At 49.5% G+C, this 25460-nt stretch overlaps 2 protein-coding genes across 2 annotated transcripts in view; one reads left to right on the plus strand and one right to left on the minus strand.

The window, feature by feature from the left end:
• The window catches only part of LOC144953701 (interferon-induced very large GTPase 1-like), a 261650-nt gene that overhangs the window by 55301 nt on the left and 180889 nt on the right, over positions 1 to 25460 (plus strand).
• LOC144953689 (interferon-induced very large GTPase 1-like) lies at positions 20372 to 25452 on the minus strand. Its single transcript, XM_078884248.1, has 3 exons — positions 24059 to 25452; positions 22821 to 23995; positions 20372 to 20385 (listed from the first exon to the last, which is right to left on the minus strand). The coding sequence occupies exons 1-3, from the start codon at positions 25450 to 25452 to the stop codon at positions 20372 to 20374; spliced, it is 2583 nt and encodes an 860-aa protein (XP_078740374.1).

A 25460-nucleotide genomic window follows, 5' to 3' on the forward strand; every position in this document is an offset into this window, starting at 1 on the left:
GTAGCTGTGTTTTGTCCCCCACTGAGCAGCGCTACTATGTGACCAGGAGAGAGCTGCTGGCCATTGTCGTCTTCGTCCAATTATACCGGCCATATCTGTATGGTCGCCGGTTTACCGTCCGGACCGACCATGAAGCCCTGCAATATTCCCTCTGAATTTACCAGCCATCGGGTCAGCTGTCCCGCTGGCTCGAGGCGCTCCAGGAATACCCCTTCGATGTCATACATAGGAAGGGGACTCTGCATGGGAATGCGGATGGCCTTTCCAGGCGGCCCCCGGAAGGCTGGTGCGCCTGCACCCTGGGTTCCAGCCGCTGTAAGGCCCCAGTGGATGCCACGGCTCCGTTGGTCACATCGGCCGAAGCGGCATCCCATCTGGGTGTGGCATTGCCTGTCGATTTCGGCCTGGGACTCCCCCGGGAGGTATGGTCCAAGTTGCAGATGGAGGACTCCTCTCTGCTGAGGCTGCGACGCCGTGTGGACTTGAAGGCCTGGAGCTCCGCTCCGTCGGCTGCCCCGGTGATCGCCATACATGACGGCCTCCTCATGCGTTGGGATGCCCAGTTGGAATGCTATTGTGTGGTGGTGCCCATTGGCTTGCGAGGTTAGTTGACCAGAGCATTCACGAGAAACTTATGCACCTCGGCTACCATAAGACCTTGTTAACCCTTAAACGGGATTACTATTGGCCAGGTGTGGAGGATGATGTGGCCCTTATTTTGAAAGGTTGCCACGACTCTGCGCGGAGGAAGGCCCCGGTAGGTCCGGATCGGGCCCCGCTGCAGTCCATTCGGGTTTCTCGTGTGAATGAGCTGGTTGCACTCGACATTTTGGGACCATTCCCTGCATCCCAACAGGGCCACAGGTACCTCTTGGTGGGGGTGGAGTACCTCATGCGTTGGCCTATGGCGTGGCCTCTGGTGGACCAATCGGCCTCATCCATCACTGAGGCATTCGTTCAGGGGTATGTTCTTGATAAGGGGGCGCCAGAACAGCTCTTGACTGATCAGGGGTGGAATTTTTCTTCTCGGTTGCTCAAGGAGGTCTGTTACCTCCTTGGGATGAAGAAGGTCCGCACCTCGCCCTACCACCCCCAGTACGACGGGATGGTAGAGCAACTGAACCGTACGTTCACGTCTATGCTGTGCCATCACGTGAGCGCGTCCCAATCGGACTGGGACCTGTGCATCCCGGGGGTGCTGGCCGCGTACAGGTTGGCTCCTCATGCCTCGCCGGGGTTCTCCCCATTTAATCTCATGTACGGGAGGGAACCCGAGCCCCCGATGCACGTCCCGTTGGACCTGGGGCTTTCCAGGAAGGCGTCGCCTGTCCCTGCGCCGATGAGGGTCGCGCTCGATTGGCTGCGCGAGGCGCGGCAAGCGGCGGTGGAAAATTCGGCCAGCCGGCAGGCAGCTAACGAGCACCTGCCCAAACACTAGGCTGCCGGCCTTCCGTGGGAGAGAGGCCAGTTGGCATGGCTGCACTGCCCTCAAGTGCCTATTGGCACGTCCCCGAAATTGCTTCGCCCTTGGCAGGGTCCCGTCGAAGGGGTGGGAGGTTCGTCGGCCACAGTGTGTGCGTATTAAGTTGGGTCACCGCCGGTGGATTGTTCACCCAGCTAGACTCAAGCGGGTTGTACCGCCGGGCCTCCCGGATTCATCCCCACTTCTGCAGCGGCCGCCGATTGATGCGCGCGACATGCCGGGCCGTGTGGAGTCTGGTGACAAGGGCGATGCCCTGCTCGTGTGTGCGCCTGCAGAGCCCTCGCAGGTGAAGCCGGCGGCGTCGGGCCGTGCGGAGGGGGTGCCTGCAACGGACCTGGATCTGGCAGGTAGTCCACCTATTCCGACGGCTGAGGCCGCGAGGAGTAGCGGCCTGCCCGCGGGTGCGGTGCCAGGGCCTCCACCGACAGCGGTGCCAGGGGTGCCTACACTGGTGGATGTGCCAGCGGCGCAGCCGCTTCCTGCCGGCGCGCCGCCGGTTTCAATGGCCGGGGCCGCGCGGGGTGGCGGGCCGACGGCTCACACGCGCTCGAGGGGCATGCGCATCCACTGACGGTCGGCAGCGGGCCGGCTTCTCCATCCCTGACCCTCGGGGCCTCTTTCCATGGTCTGGGGGGGTGCCCTGTCTTTGCTTTATGTGACGCACTGCCCTAAGGCTATGGGGTCCGAGTGGGCGCACGGGTGTCCCCCGCTCCCAGGGTGATTGCAGCCAGGTCGGCTGTGTTTTTTCACGGGGGGTGGGGTGGGGTGATGTAGGGGTGTAGTGGGTGACATCACGTCACGCGTGCCCTCGGAAAGAGTGGCGTTGCGGGCCGCGACGTCAGGCGGGCCGTGCAGGACGATGACGTCATGCCCCACGGGGGGATTTAAAGGGGGACCCCGGGATGGAACCGGGGTTGGTTCGGGGGGTGGAGAGGTGGTTCCGCGTAAGCCTTGTCCACCTGCCGTAAGCCCCGAACAACTTGGCGTAAGCCCCTAAATGAACTTGGCGTAAGCCCCTAAATAAACATGGCGTAAGCCCCTAACAGCAGCCTGCCTCGGAGTCATAATTGCACCGCAACACCTGTATAAAAGACACCTGTTCACAGAAGAAATCAATCAATCAGATTCCAAACTCTCCACCATGGCCAAGACCAAAGAGCTCTTCAAGGATGTCAGGGATAAGATTGTAGATCTACACAAGGCTGGAATGGGCTACAAGACCATCGCCAATCAGCTTGGTGAGAAGGTGACAACAGTTGGTGCGATTATTCGCAAATGGAAGAAACACTAAAAGAACTGTCAATCTCCCTCGGCCTGGGGCTCCATGCAAGATCTCACCTCGTGGAGTTGCAATGATCATGAGAACGGTGCGGAATCAGCCCAGAACTACACGGGAGGATCTTGTCAATGATCTCAAGGCAGCTGGGACTATAGTCCCCAAGAAAACCATTGGTAACACACTACACCGTAAAGGACTGAAATCCTGCAGCACCCGCAAGGTCCCCCTGCTCAAGAAAGCACATATACATGCCCGTCTGAAGTTTGCCAATGAACATCTGAAGGATTCAGAGGACAACTGGGTGAAAGTGTTTGTGGTCAGATGAGACCAAAATGGAGCTCTTTGGCATCAACTCAACTCGCCATGTTTGGAGGAGGAGGAATGCTGCCTATGACCCCAAGAACACCATCCCTACCATCAAACATGGAGGTGGAAACATTATGCTTTGGGGGTGTTTTTCTGCTAAAGGGACAGGACAAATTCACTGCATCAAAGGGACGATGGACGGGGCCATGTACCGTCAAATCTTGGGTAAGAACGTCCTTCCCTCAGCCAGGGCATTGAAAATGGGTCGTGGATGGGTATTCCAGCATGACAATAACCCAAAACACACGGCCAAGGCAACAAAGGAGTGGCTCAAGAAGAAGCACATTAAGGTCCTGGAGTGGCCTAGCCAGTCTCCAGACCTTAATCCCATAGAAATCTGTGGAGGGAGCTCAAGGTTCGAGTTGCCAAACGTCAGCCTCGAAACCTTAATGACTTGGAGAAGATCTGCAAAGAGGAGTGGGACAATCCCTCCTGAGATGTGTGCAAATCTGGTGGCCAACTACAAGAAACTTCTGACCTCTGTGATTGCCAACAAGGGTTTTGCCACCAAGTACTAAGTCATGTTTTGCAGAGGGGTCAAATACTTATTTCCCTCATTAAAATGCAAATCAATTTATAACATTTTTGACATGCGTTTTTTTGGATTTTGTTGTTGTTATTCTGTATCTCACTGTTCAAATAAACCTACAATTAAAATTATAGACTGATCATTTCTTTGTCAGTGGGCAAACATACAAAATCAGCAGGGGATCAAAAACTTGTTTTCCTCACTGTAGTCTAAGTTTAAACGAGTAAACTCACACTTTAAATCACATTGTACAATAGCAGTTGACAAGTGCCACTTTTTTCATGAAGTTATCAACCTGTTCAATGGCATGTGAGTCCAGAGACACAATTTGCAAAAGGAAGGCAAATTAGGTTTGGAGGAGCCTAATAAAAACATGACATTGAGAGTGTCCAAGTAGAGGGAGAACAGGATAGGGCCAAGCACAGAGCCTTGTGGAACTATCCTTACGATGGGGTATTTTCAGTTGTAACTGCTCAGAAGAGTAGCTGTGGATCCAGTTTATTGAACACTTTAAAAAATGTAGGCATATTACTGCTTATAACATTATATTCTGGTCCACAGTATTGAATGCTTTGGACTAGTTGAGGAACAGAAGGACACTGGTTCAGAACTGGTTAAGACAAAGTTCAGAGTATCGAGAATTGCAGAGGCTGCACCATATTTGTCTATAGCCAGATGACTTGGGATGAAATCAGTATTTTTTTGCAATGAAATGTAAAATCTGTTCATATATTTTAATGAGAGGATTGGTATGGAGCAGGAGTTAATTGGGTCATCTGTAACTAGAGCATGAAGGCCATGTTCCATTGTAAAGGCATGGATACCTCATGCATGGAAAGTGTCTTCTTCTCCTTCTCCTCCCTCCCTCCCTCCTCTTCTTCTCCCTCCCTCCCTCCCTCCTCCTCCTTCGCACGCTTGCGGGGGATTTCGTTCTCGGACGGTGCGGTTTAAGACCGATATAATTTGCACGCCCTAAGCCCAATGGTGGGAATGGGCTATTCCGTTTTCACGTCCGTAAATTTTAAAGTCGTTTAATTAACGATTTAGTGGCATTCTTATTTTAACTATTTACTTATTGCGCGACATCGACCGTACCAACTCACGACAATTGCCTGGGGCCGGGGGGGCGGACCCTGCCAAGTCATGCGCGTTGCCTCCAGCTCACGGCGGACATTTTATTTTACGCCTTTAACATGGAATAGATATACACATCACGCTGCGGATATTTCTTCACATTGTCATGTCCTCTTCGCCCCCCCCCCCCCCAACATGATGCGTCCAGTTTATACTACATACTCCGTAGATAATAATATTTTACTGCTTACATAGCATTATTCTTGCACGGGTGGGGGATGCTGGGGAGGGGGGGTAGCGGCTCAGTCCCTAGCCTGGCAACGTGCCAACTCCGCCGCCTCGCCAATGTAGGCCAGGACGGGGGGCTACGCATGGCACAAGGCCTATGGTAAGTGAAAATTTCCTTGCTTCTTACGCTAACAACTCAAGCCCATTGTTTACTATTGTTAAACACATTTGTTGACAAACATTACAATAATACTGTTTGCGTGAAGATAACAACTCAGGTTCATTGTTTACCATTATGAAACGAGTTGACATGTTACAATAATTATGTTTGTGTACACAACTCTTTTTGGATTTTTGGGTTGCTCAATTTCCCCTTTTTTTTTTTTGCTGCGCTTTTATAACGCTGCCACCGTCTACTGCCAGTCTGTGATTTCTGCTTATTTCTTAAATGCATTTCTATTGTTTCCATCGCTCACGTCATGATATTTCTCATACGTAGTACTGCGATACTGATAGCTGTGCCATCATCGAGGATTGCTGTGCCCATCGGTGTGTGTGTGTGAGTCCATGTGTGTGTCTTTGAGTCCATATGTGTGTGCGTGTAGAGCCATGCGTGTCTTTCACTCCATGTGGGTGTCTTTTTCGAACGGACAACGTCAAAAGTGTTTGTGTGTGTGTGTGTGTTAGTCCGTGTGTGTCAGTCGATCTGTGTGCGTGTACGTCGATGTGTATGTCAGGCCATATGTGTGTGTGTGTTAGTCCACATGTGTGTGTAAGTCTATACATGTGTGTGTCACTCGATTTGTGTGTGTAAGTCAATGCGTCTGTGTGTTAGTCCATATGTTTGTTAATCCATGTCTGTATCTAAAGTAGATATCTGTGTGTCACAGTCCATATGTGTATGTGTGTGTGTCAGTCTATGTATGTGTAAGTTCATGTGTGTGTGTCTTAGTCCATATGTGTGTTTACGTCAATGTGTATTTTAGTCCACGTATTGCTGTGTGCGAGTCGGTGTGTGTGTGTGAGTCGCTGTATGTGTGTACGTCCATATATGTGAGTGCAACTCCATGTGTCTATATCTCAAGTGGATGTCTGTGTGACAGTCGACATGTGTGTGTGTGTACGGCAATGTGTGTGTACGGCAATGTGTGTGGCACTCTATGTATGTGTGTACGTCGATGTGTGTGTAACTCCATGTGTGCGTATCTCAAGTACATATGTATGTGTGAGTCCATATGTGTGTGTGTCTGTAAGTCGATGTGTTTGTGTGTCTCAGTCCATGTGCGTGTGTGTTAGTCGCTGTGTGTGCATGCCTCTATATTAGTCAGTGTAACGCCATTTCTTTGCGTGTCTGAAGGCCCATGTGTGCATCTTAGTCCATGCGTGTGCTTTATTGACCTGCTCAAGGCCTTATGATACCATCAGTAGGCCTGGGTTGCTCGTCGTGCTTTCCGAGTCCCGAACCTACTCATCACCATCCTTAAGGACCTTCATAATGGTGAGCGGCCCCGCGTCTTAACTACGTGGCCGTGAGTCAGAGCCATTCCCTGTACACCTTGGGGTGCAACAGGGATGTCCTCTGGCTCCCACATTGGACCACGTAGTTCGTCGAGCCTTCAATGCCTGTACCGGAAAAATTCCCATCTGCTACACATACAATGGGAGGCTGATCGATGCCCGGGTGCGGTCAAGGGATGGCTCCCTGTTGCTCAACCACGTTATGTATGCCGATGATCTGCTAATGGCTGCTCACTCGGAGGAGGAGTTCCAGGTGCTGCTGCTGAACCTGGAGCTTGCCACCAACAGGTGGGGCCTTACCATCAGCCCAACCAAAGCTAAGCACCTGCCTGGCTATTTTGTACCATCGGACACTCCACTGTTGTGTCTATACCCTTTTTTTTAATTAAGAACAATTCAAAAAAATATGATAATTTTTTTTAATCTATATATATATACCTTTTTTAATTAATTCATGAAAACAACTCGCTTCTCCTCACAAGAACACCAGGAATCCATGAAACATGGAGGGCGGTTAAAATGTTGAGAGTTCGGTCACAAAGAGGTCATGGACATCCAGATGGACAAAAGATGTATGGACTAGCCTCCCAAAGACATCTGGAGATGTCCAGATAAGGGCAGAGCAAACAACGGTTGAAACTCGCGTTTTCTTAACGTTTTCCTTACCGAGAAGTAGAAACTTAACATAGATAATTAACCAACAAACAACACTTTTTATTATTAGTAATTCCCTTATATTCACCGCATACATATTATTTAGAAGTATATGTTTCCTATCTACACGACCTTCCGAAAAACTAAAGAGTACGAATTCCAGAAAGCTCAAGTGCATAGTACACTTAATCTCCAGACATAAAAAAATTAACTCAGAATAAACACCAATCTCTGGAGAACTAAACTTGGCGAAACCCAAAATAATAATGTGACGAGGATCATGACGAATATTCATTAAACATAGACGAATGATAACCCCGATACCAAGACCGAAGGAACTCATAAAATATAATTCAAGAATAAATGTAACACACAGGACCACATTAATGTATTGCAAACCTCTCCTCAGCCACCCTTGTCTCCCAGCGGGGTCTGGCCTCGGAATGACCCGCGCGGGGCGGGCAAGAAGGGAGCAGAGAGGTCGCAAAGGGGCGGGGGGGGGGGGGTTTGTGCTGACATGGTTTGTTTTCTCTCGCAAGAGATGCGGAGAGAGGGAGGGTGCTCGCGTGTTTGAGTTAAGCACGGCCGCCTTTGTCTCCCCGCAGCACAAACAGATGGCCCATGAATGCTTGGAGGGTTAGGAAGGTCGCGAGGAGTGATTGCGAGGGTGTCTGCTTATTCTCGCTCTGTTTTAGTTGTTTTCTCTCGCAAAAGAGAGAAGAGGGTGATCACGTTTGGAGCACAAACAGCAAGATTTGCACACGCAAGCAAATAATATTCCACACCCCTCCTCCCAGAAGGGTCACACAACTGTGTCTTCACTAATAAACACACGAAACACACGGACGAGATGTGTTCAACCCACAGAAAGATATATGACGGCCTTCAAACAACTCGGGAAGATTGAGTGGATTTTCTCAATATAAGCCGGGGAAAAATCCATTCAACTCAGATCGTCAGGGCCTCTGGCCCCACCACAGATCTCCAGGGCTTCGGCTCCATCTCTTCTCGTCGCCGCCAACGAAGAAGCTTTTCGTCATCCAGAAGGACGAGGCATCGCCTGACCCAAACGAGTACACGAGCTCAGCTCCCTTGCCGTGTCACCACGCCGAGGTGCATCGCCTGCCGCACACGAGGGTACGAGCCCAGCTCCCGTGCCGTGTCGCCACGCCGAGGTGCATCGCCTGACTGCGCCGACAATCATCGTACGGGGTCAGCCGAGGGCGGAGTCTGCAGCAGCTGATCACCGCAACCGCGACAAAGAGGACCCTTCTCCGAAAGTCGTTCGTACCCACAACTTCCCCCACCAATAGACGCACGCATCGACGCCCCACTCACCTGTGAGACTATCCTATCTAGTTCACCCTTACTGTCGTATCAACCCTACACAATCATTGGAAGACTGATTATCAACTACATGAACCATCAGCTGGCCATGAGGAATCGTGGCCCATCGAGTGATTAAGAGTCCGTCGGTTATAAGAGTGAGGTTGTTTTCCGTGCCTGTCCCTTGTTCCGCTCATCACATAGGCGATCAATAGACTCGTCGAGGCAAACTCAACCTCCCGGAATTCTCATTACAAATCGACCGTGCACAGAGAGAGAAAATCTTGTCAAACCAGTTCCCCTTTGTCAGAGAATCTCGCCGAAGAATTAATTTAAAAAAATCAGACTCGCTCTCCCCACACCCGCCCTCACATACACATTCGCATCTGGGATACAATAAGTGCTGTTTATTACCGCAAAATGAAGTGTGTCATGCTTGTTTTCAAACTCGGCCAGTCGCCGATGGTGATCGATACAAAAACGAACTAATGAGATGCCTGGTGGAGAGGTAGAGGCTACGATTGCATAGGCATTTTAGTTATCCATATTAGTCGAATGCCCAATATCGAAAATGCATAAGAGTTTTGAGTTATTCAATTTAGTAAATGCATAAGTGTTTATTCATTCATTTTAGTCAATGCTTAATCTCGTAATTGCATAAGAATTTTAGTTATTCATATTAATCGAATGCATAGTATCGCAAATGCATAAGAGTTTGGTTATTCCTGAATTATTGACGCATGCTTGACCTGCATGATAGAATGTCACATGCTTGTTAGAATAAAATTGCTTAACACCAACTGTTCGAGTGCTTCTTTCCAAGTCCATGCAAAACTGTCTTATTCATAAGAGCTTTATCCTGATGAGATCTGAACTGGTGACCTTAAATATCATAACACACACTAGGATAATCGGTAAACGTTTAATCGATGATAATCGTGTTATCCTGATTGACAACTCTGGATAAACGAAGCTGAGGCTAATTATCACAACTGCACACATTAACATTGTCGCAAGCATCCGCATAAATTACTACGATTGTAATGCGGGCGTGAGCGACCTTCCGGATGTGACGTCACGGGGAGGCGGAGCCAGGTGACGTGGGTGAAAGGTTGGGGTCCTTAAGTGGGTAAACCGGAAAGAGAAGTCAGTCGGGGTGTGAATGGAAAAGAGTGGGGCCGCGCGGGCGAACGTGAGGAGGGGGCACCGTTGGCCAGCGGGAGCCAACCCCGGAGAATAGCAGGGAGCTAAAGGGTGGTGAGAAGCTGCGGAGAGTACAGCCAGGAAGGCTGTGTGTTAGAGGCAGCGGTGTGGCTGCAGAGAGTCGCAGGAGCGACGAAGAGAGAGAGAGACAGCACGAGGCTGTCAGCGCTGCGGAGTAAGCAAGAGGGAGAAGAGCAGCAGCGATACAGCCAGGGGGGCTGAGAGTGAGTAACAGCAGCGGAGCTGCTGTGGGGGCTACAGGAGCGACAGAGGCCAACAGAGGGGCTGCTGGTGGAGAAGAGAGAGACGTCGGAGTCAGTACTGTGGGGACTGAGCAAAGAGGAGACAGCCGTGTGGGTAATACAGTACGGACCAAATAAAGGACACTGAGCCAGAGATCGTGGTCAAGTCTTTTATTACACTGGTGCCAGAAGTGAAACGGCATGTCGAAGCAAGTGAGGAAGAAGATTACTCCGCCGCCAGCATCAGCTTCATCGTCCGACGACGACGAATTCCCTCCAACCATGGATCCTGCTGGGGTGGTGGAGGAGAGCTCTGCTGAAGCGAGCATGGGGATGGGTGTGGAAGATGTCGGCGCGATGGCGGGGCCGTCAACATCATCGGACGCTGATCAGAGATGGCAACAGATGGCGGTGCAACTGGAGGCACTCAAGGACGTCCTGGCGCAGCTATGTCAACTCGTCACGCCGAGGACGACGGAGGAAGCTGAAGGTGCTCCACGGGCCGCCACGTTGCCTGCCCTGCCGCCGCCATTAGCCACGCGGCAAGAAGCCGCCATCTTGCGCGTCCCGCGGCGCCAAACCGCCATCTTGGACACGCCGCGGGCCGACGCCTTTTTGAATTTGCCTCCAGAACAACCAACAATTGAAGAGAACGTGAAGAGGAGTCGGAGTTGCCACCTCACCACAGTTAAGGAATTCTCCATCGGGGGCGATTGGAGCGCTTTCACCTGCCGATTCTTGGTGGCGGTACGTTCAGCAAGATGGACCGATGCTGAGGCCTTGGAAGTGTTGCCGACTCTACTGGACGACGAATCGGTTCGATTTTTCCGTTCCATAACGGCCGATAAGAAGAAGACTTTATGCGGAGTTTTTGAAGAAATGGCCGACGCTTATGAGCCACCTGACGATGCGCATCGGCGATTCGCTCAACGACAACGAGCACCCGAGGAATCGCCCGTGGCGTTCAGAGGTGCGGTGCTGGAGCTGGCCATGGCAGCTTATCCGGAGACGCCACAGGACCTGCTCGAGCCTCTCATATTAGGCAAAATGCTGGAGCTGTCTCGGGATCTGGGGATCCCCATGCCTGTGTGTGGGCATGAGAAGCTCACTTCCCGGGCGGCAGCAAAGTGTCTGGATGCGCAGTTTAATCTCTGTCGCTGGAAGCAAGTGGCGGCATGGACGGGTGGGCCCGTCAAGGAAGGAGGCGCGATGGGGTGGGACCCCACAAAGGCGGTCTATGTGCCGGATGAGCGGGGTCCTCGGGAGCTGACGGCCGCCTCCTCTCCATGGTCGGGACGCGGAGGCCCGGGGCCGCGCGCTACGCCATCGGAACGGGGCCGTCGGAATGCAAGGCCTGCGCTTCGGCGCAACGATGCCGATTGCTTCCGCTGCGGCCGTAGGGGCCATTACGCCAAGGATTGCTGGGCCCGCTTCCCGGGTCCGCCGCAGCGGGAGGTTTCAGTACCGGACAAGCCGCCCAAAGACCCTCCGAAACAGGCATGTCGGCACACACCAGACACCCGGCAAGGCTTTGCACCTCACCCATCACCTTCGTTGCGCGACCCTATTGTTGTTATTCATGATAGGCCATCGACGGGGCCTTGTCGCTCGGTGACGCAGTGGCGCAAATTGGCACGGAGAGTTGTCGCGGCCGCTACGGGTTCGTCCACTGTACCGGGGTCTATACAAGGGGTGGACGTGCGCATTTTGGTCGACTCCGGAGCGTATGCGACTATTATATCGGATGTCATTTTCCATCTGTTGGGCATCCCGCCGGGGGCTGTGCGCCCGGTTTATGGGTCGTGCGTCGCTGCGAACGGGGGTAGCATGGGTATCGTGGGCCAGGTGGATGCTAAGATTTCTATTGGGGATGTGTCGGCTTCGGGTGTTGTGTTAATATCAAGATCTTTGGCGGTTCCTTGCTTATTAGGCACCGATTTTTTTGGCTAAAATGCCCATTTTGATCAAAATCAATGAGAATTGTATTGAATTGCCGGGTGGCCGTCAAATATCGTTTCTGCCGTCGCCCTGGGGGCGACCTGCTTCGGCCGTACAGATGCAGGCGCTGTCCGTCGCATCTGTGGACATCCCACCTGGTTCACAGATGCTTATACCCTTGCGGTATCGGAAGCCCCTGCCTAATCGTCTGGGAGCAGTAGGGGTCTTGTTGTCGCCATCCGCCACGATAACAACAGGATTGGCGTTAGTTGGGGCACAGACCATTGTCCGGCCGGATCAATTACCGTTTTTACAGGTGCCTAACGCGGGGGTGGAAAACATCCGTGTTCCGGCCGGTATGGTTGTGGCACATGCCACTACGGCATTTGCGACGCACGATTGTCCGCATAGCCGGGGAGTGGTCGCTGGTGTTTCCGAGCCGAGGGGTTCGGATAATCGTTGGATTGCTAACTTATGTGACGAAAATTTTTCCCTGTCTGTGGAGCAACGTGATGCGCTGCGTAAATTGTTGTTGACGTATTCGGATGTGTTCAGCTCCGATGATTTGGATCTGGGCCGCACATCGTTGCTTTCCCATCACATTGAGACGGGCGACGCTGCCCCTATTCGATTAAATTCGCATCGGATGAGTCCTGCGGAGCGAGAACACATTCGGGGGGCAGTAGAAGGCATGTTGGCTGCGGACATCATATCGCCATCTAACAGCCCATGGGGCGCTCCTGTGGTCTTGGTTAAGAAAAAGGATGGCAACTTGCGATTTTGTGTTGATTTCCGGAAATTGAATAAGATATCGGTGGCAGATGCGTACCCTCTGCCGCGTATGGACGACTCCCTTGACGCATTGTCGGGGGCTAAGTTCTTTTCCACACTGGACCTCTCTTCGGGATTTTGGCAGCTCCCCCTTGACGAGTCCTCACGGGAGAAAACCGCTTTCCGTACGCCGCAGGGGTTATTTCAATTTAACTGCCTCCCGATGGGATTGAATGCGGCCCCTGCCACATTTCAAAGATTGATGGAGCTCGTTTTGACGGGGTTGCAGTGGGAGACGTGTCTTATATATTTGGACGATATCATTGTCTTCAGCCGCACATTTGAGGAACATTTAACACGGCTGGAGACAGTGTTCACGAGGATGCGCTCTGCGAAATTAAAATTTAAACCAAAGAAATGCCACCTACTGCAACGGTCCGTCCGTTATCTGGGGCACATTGTGAGTGCTGAGGGGGTGTCCACGGATCCGGAAAAGACGGCGTGCGTCCGGGATTGGCCGACTCCGGGCACCGTGGGGGATGTTCGGCGGTTTTTGGGATTTGCCTCGTATTATCGAAGATTTGTGCCGGGGTTTGCGACGATTGCGAGGCCCTTGCATCTCCTTACGGGTAAAGGACGGAAGTTTGTTTGGGGACAGCCGGAAGAGGCGGCCTTTCGGAGTCTGCGTGATCTATTGGCAACGGCCCCAACATTGGATTATCCCGATTTTGATCGCCCATTCATTCTTGATACGGACGCGAGTGACACAGGTATTGGGGCGGTGTTATCACAATCTAAAGGGGGTGTAGAGCGCGTCGTGGCGTATGGTAGCCGAGTCTTGTCTCCTGCGGAAACTCGCTACTGTGTCACTCGTAGAGAACTTTTGGCGGTTGTTTTTTTCCTACGGCAATTTCGACCGTACCTTTACGGTCGTTCCTTTGTTGTGCGAACGGATCATGCGGCCTTGCAATATGCACTTAAAATGGACCAGCCATCCGGACAGTGGGCACGTTGGTTGGACAAGCTACAGGAATTTTCCTTCCAAATTCAACATCGGAAGGGGGTGCGCCATGCGAACGCTGACGCACTTTCCAGATTACCGCGGTGAGCCCCTTGCAAATGTGAGTCGGGGACGCATAGGTGTTCGCCGATTCTGAACCCCCCTCAGCCGCTTACGTTGGCCGTCGAGAAGTCGGATACTCCGATGGAACCGGGACCGACTGACGGGGTTTTGAATCTGCCGCGGTCTGTCTGGATTCGGGAACAGATGATGGATGAGTCGTTGTTGTCCATGCGGAAGCGGTCTACGAGGGACAATGGGAGTCCGAGTTCGGCTGTGGGGCCGCGAACCGCTCTCCGAGATGGTCTGCTTATGTGGCGAGAAGGGGTCCAGGAAAGCTGGCGTGTGGTGGTACCGACGTCCTTGCGATTCGAGTTGATTAGGACTCTCCATTGTGAGACACTCTTACATTTAGGGGTGCACAAGACTTTGTTGACGTTGCAACGTCATTATTTTTGGCACGGCATGGCGACAGATGTCGTAGGGCACGTGCGCGCGTGCCCTGAGTGCGCCCGACGTAAGCCGCCTAAACATCCTTACGTGCCGCCTCTCCAGTCGATTCAGGTGTCTCGAGTCAATGAATTGGTGGCACTGGACATATTAGGACCCTTCCCACCATCGGCGAGGGGAAATAAATATTTGCTGGTAGGGGTTGAGTATCTCTCCCATTGGCCGATGGCCTGGCCGTTGCCCGATCAGTCGGCCGCAGCCATCACCGACGCCTTTTTGTTTGGGTATATTATGGACAAGGGGGCGCCTGAGAGACTCCTCACGGACCAGGGCCGAAATTTCTCTTCTAAATTATTGGCGGAAGTGTGCGCGGGCCTTGGGACTAAGAAAATACGGACATCCCCATACCTTCCGCAGACGGATGGTATGGTCGAGCGGCTGAACAGGACATTGTCTGCCATGCTTTGCCATACTGTGAGTGAACAGCAATCAGATTGGGATCTGCACATCCCCGGAGTGCTTTCGGCGTACAGGATGACGCCTCATGCGGCTACAGGGTATTCGCCGTTTTACCTTATGTATGGTCGGGAAAACGTGCCTCCGGTGGATGTGCAATTGGGTACTGGGGTGAAGGGACCTCGTAAACCACTTCCTGAATACATTCAGGACACGGTTCGCCGGGTCACGGAGGCGCGGGAAAATGCCCGCGTAGCTACGGCCAAAGCCCAGGCCCGGAACGAGCGGTATGCTCGGCGGTCCGAGGGGGCGTGCCCCTGGAAGGTTGGTGACCTGGCCTGGCTCCATTGCCCGCAGGTGCGGCCGGGGACCTCTCCTAAATTGCATAAACCTTGGCATGGTCCTGTGCGCCTCATTGAGGTTCCCAATCCACAGTCGGCGCGCGTTCAGATTGGTTCTCGCCGTTGGTTTGTTCATACGTCGCGGTTGAAACCATATGTTGCTCCCCTACGTGATGCGTCATCTCCCAATGTTGCCTTGCCGGGGTCTGTTGCTGCCGACTCTCCCCTGCCTGCGTCCACTGATCTTGCTCGAGCGCCTGTCGTACCTGTTCCAGACAGGTCGGCCGTGACACCGAGGGGGACGAGGGGCCCTGCTCGGAGGGCGCCTGCCAGGTCTGCGAGACCTTCGAGCCCTGCAGCCCTTCCGACCCCGCCGCAGGCACATTCAAAGGACACGGCCAAGACTGATTCTTCGGGAACACGGGACGTTGGTGGACTTCCAACCGCAACAGGAGAATTACCCCCTGTCATTCATCGAGTTCCATCGCGTTCCCGTTCTGCGAGCGGGCCGCCGACCGTCCGGGACGGGCCGGCGACCCGCACACGCTCTAAATCACTTACGTTTCGTTGATTGTATGTTGTGTTGTTGTTCTTGTTCTTACCCTTGTATTTATTGCATGCTTTCTGTACGTCCGTGATGTTACTTGTTGTTATTGTTCTGTTGTTATATTGCATGCTTGGTGTCCTTTAGCGCGGAAGGTCGGTTCACCGCATTACGCTTTGGTATTGTTCAGCCGAGGTCGGCTGGGTTTTTTCTACGGGGGAGGGTGGTGTAATGCGGGCGTGAGCGACCTTCCGGATGTGACGTCACGGGGAGGCGGAGCCAGGTGACGTGGGTGAAAGGTTGGGGTCCTTAAGTGGGTAAACCGGAAAGAGAAGTCAGTCGGGGTGTGAATGGAAAAGAGTGGGGCCGCGCGGGCGAACGTGAGGAGGGGGCACCGTTGGCCAGCGGGAGCCAACCCCGGAGAATAGCAGGGAGCTAAAGAGTGGTGAGAAGCTGCGGAGAGTACAGCCAGGAAGGCTGTGTGTTAGAGGCAGCGGTGTGGCTGCAGAGAGTCGCAGGAGCAGGAAGGCTGTGTGTTAGAGGCAGCGGTGTGGCTGCAGAGAGTCGCAGGAGCGACGAAGAGAGAGAGACAGCACGAGGCTGTCAGCGCTGCGGAGTAAGCAAGAGGGAGAAGAGCAGCAGCGATACAGCCAGGGGGGCTGAGAGTGAGTAACAGCAGCGGAGCTGCTGTGGGGGCTACAAGAGCGACAGAGGCCAACAGAGGGGCTGCTGGTGGAGAAGAGAGAGACATCGGAGTCAGTACTGTGGGGACTGAGCAAAGAGGAGACAGCCGTGTGGGTAATACAGTACGGACCAAATAAAGGACACTGAGCCAGAGATCGTGGTCAAGTCTTTTATTACACGATTATCTCAGCGATTATCATAATTTATGGATATAATTACACGCATCATCATAATTTATGCATATTAATACACACACTATCATAATTAATGCGATTTGCGCATTTTTCGGAAAATTATTATTTTTTATTATTTTCATCAAAAATTCATAACTCCGACACATACAACACCACCCCCACAACTCCCAATTTGTGATGGGGCAGTTGTGGAGACAGTGGAGAGTTTCCCTGGGCAGTGTGCTAATGACCTGCTCCGGTTTAACAGCAGAGGTCTCACTCCGAATCAGTCGAGCTGCAGTATCTTTTCATTGGCTGCGTAACACTGTGTGGAAGCTACCTGCTCTATCACTCCGTACGAAGCTTCAGGTCTTCTCGGCCACGATCATTCCCTCCCTTCTCTACGCTTGCGAAACTTGGACCCCCCTAATGGAACATCTTTGCCGGTTAGAAACATTTAGGCTGGCCTGCCTACGATCCATCCTGGGTTTAACCAGGCTGCATTGTGTGAGGAGCTCACAAATCCTTGAAAGATGTGGACAAAGTCCCATCGGTGACCTCCGGCAGGCAAGGCTGCGTTGCCTGAGTCATGTAGCCCGCATGGCCGGCCACCGCATGCCTAAACAGCTTTTATTCCGCCGGATCGAGGGGGCTAAACGGGTGCGGCACGGGCTGGAGAAGACATGGAGTGATGTGCTACAGGAGGACTTGGAGCTGAGTCCACTTGCGGATGACTGGTACCAGCCGTGTCAAGATCGGCCACTGTGGAGGAGGCTCCTGAAGGACGCTACTGGCCAGTTGGAGGCAGTCGCCCTCCAACAACAACGGAGGGCGGAGGAGCGCTCATAACAACGAGCGGAGCGCCGGGTGGATAAAGCACAGCAAGTTGCCACAGTAGGGGCCACAGGTGGTGCATCAGCCAGTCGTCTCAGTCAGTCGACCTGTGCCATCTGGGTTTGCCCCGTGACCTCTTTCCAGCGGGCGTTCGACACTTCACGTGGCCTCAAGGTGCACATAGCCTGGCACAAGCGTTGTTGTGACATCACCGCCACTTAGTGGCGAATGGCGGTTGTTGTTCAGTCTATATATGTGTAATGTAGTAACTCCACGGGAGACGACTTCACGGGTAACACACTCTTTATTTTATCAAACTTGGTTACAGGTGACTAACACCTACTTTGTATCTCGGGTGACAAACACCCACTTCGCTACTTGGCGACTAACGCCCACTGAGTTACTCGGATGACCAACATCCACTTAGTACTCGGGTGACAACCACCCACTTAGCTACTTGGCGACTAACGCCCACTGAGTTACTCGGATGACCAACATCCACTTAGTACTCGGGTGACAAACACCCACTTAGCTACTTGGCGACTAACGCCCACTGAGCTACTCGGATGACCAACATCCTCTTAGCTACTTGGCGACTAACGCCACTGAGCTACTCGGATGACCAACATCCACTTAGTACTCGGGTGACAAACACCCACTTAGCTACTTGGCGACTAACGCCCACTGAGCTACTCGGATGACCCACATCCACTTAGCTACTCGGCGACTAACGCCACTGAGCTACTCGGATGACCAACATCCACTTAGCTACTCGGCGACTAACGCCACTGAGCTACTCGGCTTCACTAGGTCTTCAGCTCCGTCTTCGGGTCTTCAACTGGGTAACTCTCCCCGAGTGCTCTCGCGCGTCCCCCTTTATACCCCACCTGCGGACGTCGCTGCGAGCACCCACTTATTCGACCAATCACCGGGTGCCGGCTACGATCCTCTTTTCCCACATCTCATCGTGCCTCACCACTCACTCCGCGCCGCCTCGTCATCTGTCACTCCCGGCGCGCGCGTCCACACCACGCCCACAACGCGTGCCCAACCCCGCACCCCGCGCCGCCCCGTGATCCATCACTGTCACAGTCGGCGCACGTCAATACCACCACTACATATGTATGTGTGAGTCCATTTGTGCGTGTAACTCTATGTGTGTGTATCAATGGATTTGCGTGTGTAACTACATGTGTCTGCCTTTTTCGCCCGGGCAACGCCGGGTACTAACCGCTAGTAAAAACATAAAGCTTTCGTGACTGCAGGAATTCATATTCTTGGTTATTTCGGTAAAGTCACGTAGATAGGTTATTTTCTTTGAACCTATCTACGTGACTTTACCGAAAGACCCAAAGAATATGAGAATAGGTTTTACCCTTTTGTCTGTGGTTCCTCCTCAAGCCTCTGAGCCGTTCTTCCACTCGGTGAAATTGAGTACAACTGTGTGTAGAAATAATTATTATCATGTAGCTCAGTGGGAACATATTTTACAGCTCCACAACTCCTCTTCTCCACACACGAGGGGGTTGGTAGCCGGCATTCCGCCCGACTGCGCAGTCTCCCCAGCAACGATGTTTACACATTCCACCAGGTACTCATTTGAGGCCGAGTCGACCTAGGGGAGGCCCAGGACCGATTCAAATAATCGTCATCTGGTCTTGGCCATGAATGTAAATCGAACTCGAGTGGCTAGATTTGTAGCAAAGAGCGTTAACCGCTACACTACCGCTCCCCTGCTACCCCCATCCTCCACACACACACTGATAATTAGTCACCCGTTTAGCAATGCTTTTAGCGAGACTCTATTAAAGCTGTTACAATACGTGATGGGTGCTGTGATCAGAACTATGCCTGGCCACCTTGGTTTCATTGGAGTTGATGTTTTCACTATGTACTTGGTATCAAGTTACGGATTAATACCACCATACAGGAGGCCCAGGTATCACTCGCCACTGACGTTGGCTGTGACAGAGAATCAAACTCGAGTCGCGCTGTACAAACGATGGTGCAACCGATCTCCTCTACATACACAGACTCACACGCACTCAGTCATATGAGACGTGTTTATTATCATAGGATTTGAGTTTATTCATATAAGATATATGTCAGATATATTTCAAAGTATCGTGCGGTTGAACAAACAACTCCAGAATCACAATTACCCAAGTTACATGGATCAGCAATACCTCAAAGACGAAATTAACTACTGCATATCAAGATAAATTAAATCATTGGCATCATGAACAACAAAATCAGATGCATGACACCATTAAGTCATGTCAAGTCAGACATCTAAACACTACGTTAAAGCATCAAAATGTATTGCAATTTAAGAAAACTAGCATAGACAGTCACGTGATTATACACAATTACAATTCACCACGCTTACATAATGTTAGTAATCACCACGGGACTAACCTCATTACAAGTGATGTCATTTGTCACGATGCGATTCGAAACAATGCTTGAGATTTGTCGATCACAATCACAATCTTGCATGGTGACAGGGCCATGTTCATGGAAACTTATTTAGATTGTTTTCAATAAAAGTGGCAAAGTTTTTTTCTCTCAAACGAGATGACGATGATAATAATATCCAATCATCACCTCGTATCTATTTTGCAACCTTAAGCCAGCAGTGTAACCTCTATATTTCAATGGCAGAAGCTTGTAACTGAATGTGGCAAAGTGGTGTTAATTTTATGCAATCTGGAAAAAAGACACCACAATTACTCCTTTTGAAATATGTAATAAGTGTATGACAATGGAGTTTATATTTGTACAAAGTCTAAATGCAACCGCATCTCAAGACGTAGTACAACACAATACTACACGTGCATCATGGGGGGAAAGGAAGGAGTGAGTATTTACTCGTCTTGTTTGTGTCATTATGAACGGGACAATCAGAAATGGGAAACTTCAGATTTTGACAAAAACAAGTTACACATTAGTAATGTTACAATGCCACGTTTTCATAATTGCTAAACTATGCAATGCCCTGCAGTAAAGTTATCATTACAATGCAGGCTCCTGTGTTTTCACTTCGCATCTTGTAGGACTACGTTCATATATTTTGATCTCAGAAAATTAGCAGGTTAAGCCTGGATAGCGCTTAAATAATCAATCACGATGTTTGAGGTTTGTGGCTGTAGTGTGGTCATCAGAGAGCAAGTATGTTCACGTAACATTTAGATAACAAAGTAATTTTTGCAATTTGCTCATGCCTGGGATGCTGAAACACAACAAGGAACTCATTGAAATTCCAGAGCGTTTTCTTCCAATTTGGCAAACGTGGAGGTGGTTTCCTTTCGAAGCACGAAGCAATCAAATATCTAAAGTCCCATCCCTACGTTGACTAATCTCAACATTCATCAACATCATCTCTATCGACTAACTGACATTATCTATGACAATGTATTGGCCAAATGGTGCCACCCAATGATAAAGTTACTGCAATTCAGTCTTACGCCATTGTTAATTATGATATTTACGATGAGAGAAAACACAACAGATATACCATTTCCATAAATTGTGAATATACACTTAAGGTACCGTTGTCTAATTAGAGATTCAATGGGCTACTGTAGAAAAAAGTATTTATAAAACATAAAAGTAAAACACAAACGGAGTTCAAATTGAGCAATTGTTCCCATTTCTTAACGTATCAATAGTGTTAAGAATTACTTTTTCTGCAAGTCTGCATTGCCTCTTCCTTTGTAATTGTTGTCCAGCCCTCTGGAATGGTACCATAGCCTATAAATTTCATATTGTAAAGCTTCTCCAGGTCGGACTTAAATCTGCAGACAAACCATTTCCAATATGGCTGTACGGTGAAGTCTGGCGTGATGCTCCAACTTGCATATTTTGGCCCTGCTGTACGATAATCCTTATATGGTATTGTCTTGTCGTTTTCTGAAAGTCCGAACAGTTGATTACTAGCAACTGAACTCGTACAAATAGCTATCGCAAAATTATCTGTTTCACGACGATGCCTCCCTGTAACTGCCTGTGGCCGATGAATCTGAACGCTGTGGTCCTCGTCATGATTGGGCATCGTGTTTGTGCAGATGGCTTTACAGAATGGGCACTGCACCCAGCACCCACTCATCTGGTCACAGAGCATGTCATGAGGTGTGTTCCTTACGTCTTCTAAATCATTTAAGGATGCTTTCGAATAATCTTTGTTCAACTGTGCCACCATGGTTGTCATCGCTGTGGTTAGTTCTTTTCTAAAGTAGCCGATGTCATCTACGTCTTTGTAGTCAGCTCTAACCAGACTGTGCCTTGGGACATGTATTTTGTCACCAAGCTGTTTACTAAACTCATCCAGCCACGATGATGCATCGCCTTTGGTTTTCTGGACAGCTGTTGTTGCATCAGTAATCGCTTTAAAAACATCGTTTTTGTAAAGCTCAAGACATGATCGTAATATTTCACGAATTGTTTTATTTTCGTTTGCTGAGCAATATTCTTCAACACGTTCTTTAATGTAGCTTTGAAAATATTGTTTTGGTCTCTGAATATATTCATTGAATTCTTTAAAATCTTCTCTTCCTGCTAAATGTATCATGATGTAGTTTTCTAAATTTGATCGATTGCCATTGAATGCCGGACAATTTGATGTCATTTTGCTTGCAATGTCAAGGCTGGCTTTGTCACAGACTGCCTGGTGCACGAATGTTTTGAGTTTTCTGCACAAAGTTTCAGCAAAGATGGTGGTGTCTGTTGCTCCTTTGCATCGAATCTTAAAGCTGTTAAAGTAATCTTCTTTCTTGCTGTTGAGGTATATTAGAGGATCGTTTGCCCTCTGGAAATCATTCTGTATTTTCTGAAACCTCCCTTCAGCATTGGCCAAAATATGTATTACTAAATCTAGCCTGTACCTATTTGTGAGCTTCACTGTTACATTGCGTTTAGAAGCTGTATCATTTATACCAGCATCTACAACTGTCAGCACAGATTGTATTACTTCATGTATATTGGTTTCATTGTAACCAAGCTTCCGTTGCTCAAGATCTTTAAAAAAATTCACGGCTGCATTTTCTGCATCCTCTTTTATTTTGTCAATAATTTCAATATCTTGTCGATTAGTGTACCATAAATTCTTTAACGTATTAAAAACACCTCGTTTATTCACAACATGTTCGTGAGGAAGAAACATGAACACTTCAATTGCATGCATGTTCGTCAATTTAGTGAATAAATCTTTTTCACCTTTAAAATGTTCTTTCAGTGCTTCTCGTGCATGTCGTCTAAAATCCACTTTTCTAGGTGGAATAATGTTTTTTTTCACTTCATCGGTCCATTCTTCCCACATCTGATCGAACTCTTTCTCCAATCGAATATCTTTCCGTCCGGCAGTTTTCAGTTTTGAAGCCAAATCCTTGCTCTTCTTCATCAGTTGATCCTCATAGCGTGATCTATTTTGATCCAGCTTGATCCGAGCACTCTTTTTCTTCATCAGATCACTACATTTTTTGTAAGTATCAGTCACAAGCTCATCCTTAATTGTTTCAAATCTCTTTACGAAGTTAGCTTTCCATTGACTCAACAATTCAGTATCATCTGCATTGAAATATATTTCAATGTTTTGGCTGATCTCGTTGTATTTTGGAAAAACCGTTTGCTCAACGCTTGACCGAGTCAAATCATACGTTGTGTCTGTACTGTTGTTAATGATAGTATGCTGCTTATTCTCCTCTTGAATAAGATGACTCCTCAGGCTCCAAGTCCATTTTACATACATTTCTTTCAGTTTGCTATAAACTGCGATCTCTAGGGTGTTCTTGAAGCTAAACACGAAGTTTTCTGCAAGCAAGGCCGTCCATAGATCCTGAATGCGTGCGTTGAACTCGGATATCTTCAAGACGTTGCGTTCTCGTTTAGCAATGTCGAGTAACATTCGTTTAAGATCTTGGACATTTTGGCAGTAGCTTGGATTTGGCGGAGCACTTGGAGAGTTTCCCTCCCAAAGATGAGCAAAGTAATGGATATGGGAGTCCACGTCAAACCTGATCACCTCGTCAAAAGAATCAACATCGCACTGCTCCTGCTGCGCGGCCAAGCGCGTCATCTCATCGAGTTTCTCCTGAAGGCGTCTCCTGCCATCTTCGTTATTGTCTTGAGCGGTCACATCTCCTACATTTTGATGGACAAACACACAGCTCGGTGACAACTTCACCCGCTTCATTCGCAGAAACGCCTGCACAGCGATCTGTAGAATGTATTGCATCTCTGATGGATTCTCTCCAAAAATGTTGATCACAGTCGCGTTGCCAAGGCCGATCACAAACGTAGCCAGCTCATTGTCATGAGTGGGTGACGTATTTGATAGCTCTGGCGCTCGGAGCCCTTCTGTGTCGACTATCAACACAAAGTCAAATCCCAGCTCTGTGGTTAACTCTTCCTCCACCCTCACCAACTGCATGTAGACGCCACGGGTGCATCTCCCTGGAGCCACAGGGAACTGGAGACCGAACATGGCATTCAGCAGCGTGGACTTGCCACTGCCCTGTAAGCCCAGTATGGAGAGGACAAACAGAGTTTTGTTCCCAATTTTCTCAATCACATTGTCCAAAACTGAGCTGATCCAAGAGAGAGGGACATGCGAGGCGTCACCGTCCATGAGTTCAAGAGGGAACCTAGAGAGCATCAAATCTGCTGCGATGCCTGGCAAAGCAGCTGAGCGTTTGTCAGCGCCGTACCGTGTCTGTGACGCTTTGTAGATCTGGCCAACTTCTCTGAAAAGGTGATCGATTCCAAAATAAGAGGCATCACGTTTTTGTGATATTTTTTGCAGCTCTGCTTGTTTTATAACCAGTAAACTACTATCATTTTTTTCTCTCTTGGACTTTACCATTTCTCTCCAAGCCTTGTCATACTGCAGATGAAGTTTTGATAAGGACTCTGCAGACAGCCTATCTAAATATAGTTTTAGCCAATGCAGGAAGTATTTTTTTACTGTGTCTGGCTGATGCTGCAGAATTTCAATCAATGTTCTCATTACATGATTGAGAGGAAATGCTTTGACATACTGGGCTCTAAGTAGTGATTGTTTTTCCATTGAAATGTTGTCCCTATATTCCTCAATGCTTTGGTCAACTTTACATCTCAAGCGAGTTAATTCTTTGTCTTTCTTGCACCATTTATGCCACAATTTACCTTGAAGAGGCAGAAAAGTCTTTTTCATTGACGACAGTGGCTTTTCCTTGAGAAGACTCAGTAAGATGTCTGCCATAGACTTTCCTTCTTCACAATCCTCATCGTCTTCATCAACTGTGAAGCCGTGCCGTCTGGCAGTGTTTGAGCAATCATCGAGGTTGATCGTTTGTGTTGAAATGGCCAAAAGATTATTGAGAGTTGATTTCAATTCATCCATTAAATCGGCCTCATTTCTGTTCTTAACAGCAATTTTCACTTTTGCCCTTGAATTTCCACCCTCGATTCTCTCTCGGTCAGCGCAAAGGCAAACAAGAGGCTTTGGAGAAGTCAGACATTCTTGCAAAATTATTTTCGCTTCATCATTGTGATCACGATCTGACATCAGTATCACATTGATAGAGGATATCTCGTGCAGAAACTGCACCTGTTTTCTGTGCCGTCTCGCATCTCCATGCAGATTTGTGAACGCGATGCAGTCATTGAAGACGTCGTCATCCCTCCCACCTGGACAATACCAGGCGACCTCTGTGACTCCTTCCATTAGGAGACCATTCTTGTTGCTGCCTTTGCAGTGCCGATGAAAGAAAACGCCATGTCTTTGCTTACTGAGCAGAGAGTTCAGCATCTGAGATTTCGATGTGGGCGATTCACTAAATCTGATGAAGGACACTAGAGGAGTGTCTGCATTAACAATTGCACAGTTTTTGGTTTGCAGGGTGTTAGTAGATGTGTCACGGCATTTCCAGTTCTTGTTGATCTGTCGGAATGCCCAAAGAGGGAATTCTATTTCTGAGCTACAAGGATTTGGAACTAAAAGCGGCAGTGCAAACTGGCAAAATGAGAGTTTGTTGTAAAGGTACTGCCTCACGAAATTTTCTCCACAATGGTAAATTGTCATTTGCAAATCCATGGGGTGAATGTGGGTTTGAGTGTTTGTTGCAAGCCCCTTTCTACGACTCAATGTATCATTATGCTTAAAAAAGTCTTCGTAATTAGAGTTTTCATTATTATTCATGGTCTCATTGCTTTTATTTTCACTCTGAATACGAACATACCGTGCTTCATAGTCACCCATTATCAGTCTCTGCAAAAAATAAGAGGCAAGTTCTTGTTCTGTGCGTGGGTGTTTTGTACACATTGCTGACT

The sequence above is a fragment of the Lampetra fluviatilis genome, chromosome 81 (assembly GCF_964198595.1).
Source record: "Lampetra fluviatilis chromosome 81, kcLamFluv1.1, whole genome shotgun sequence".
NCBI lineage: Eukaryota > Metazoa > Chordata > Hyperoartia > Petromyzontiformes > Petromyzontidae > Lampetra > Lampetra fluviatilis.

Excerpts from the sequence above, each read along its gene's own strand:
- LOC144953689 (XM_078884248.1), bottom strand. The coding sequence starts at position 25,452 with ATGTGTACAAAACACCCACGCACAGAACAAGAACTTGCCTCTTATTTT. Across the intron at positions 23,996-24,058 it reads TTAGATAGGCTGTCTGCAGA|AGAAAAAAATGATAGTAGTT; the intron begins GTCCTTATCAAA and ends AAAGTCCAAGAG.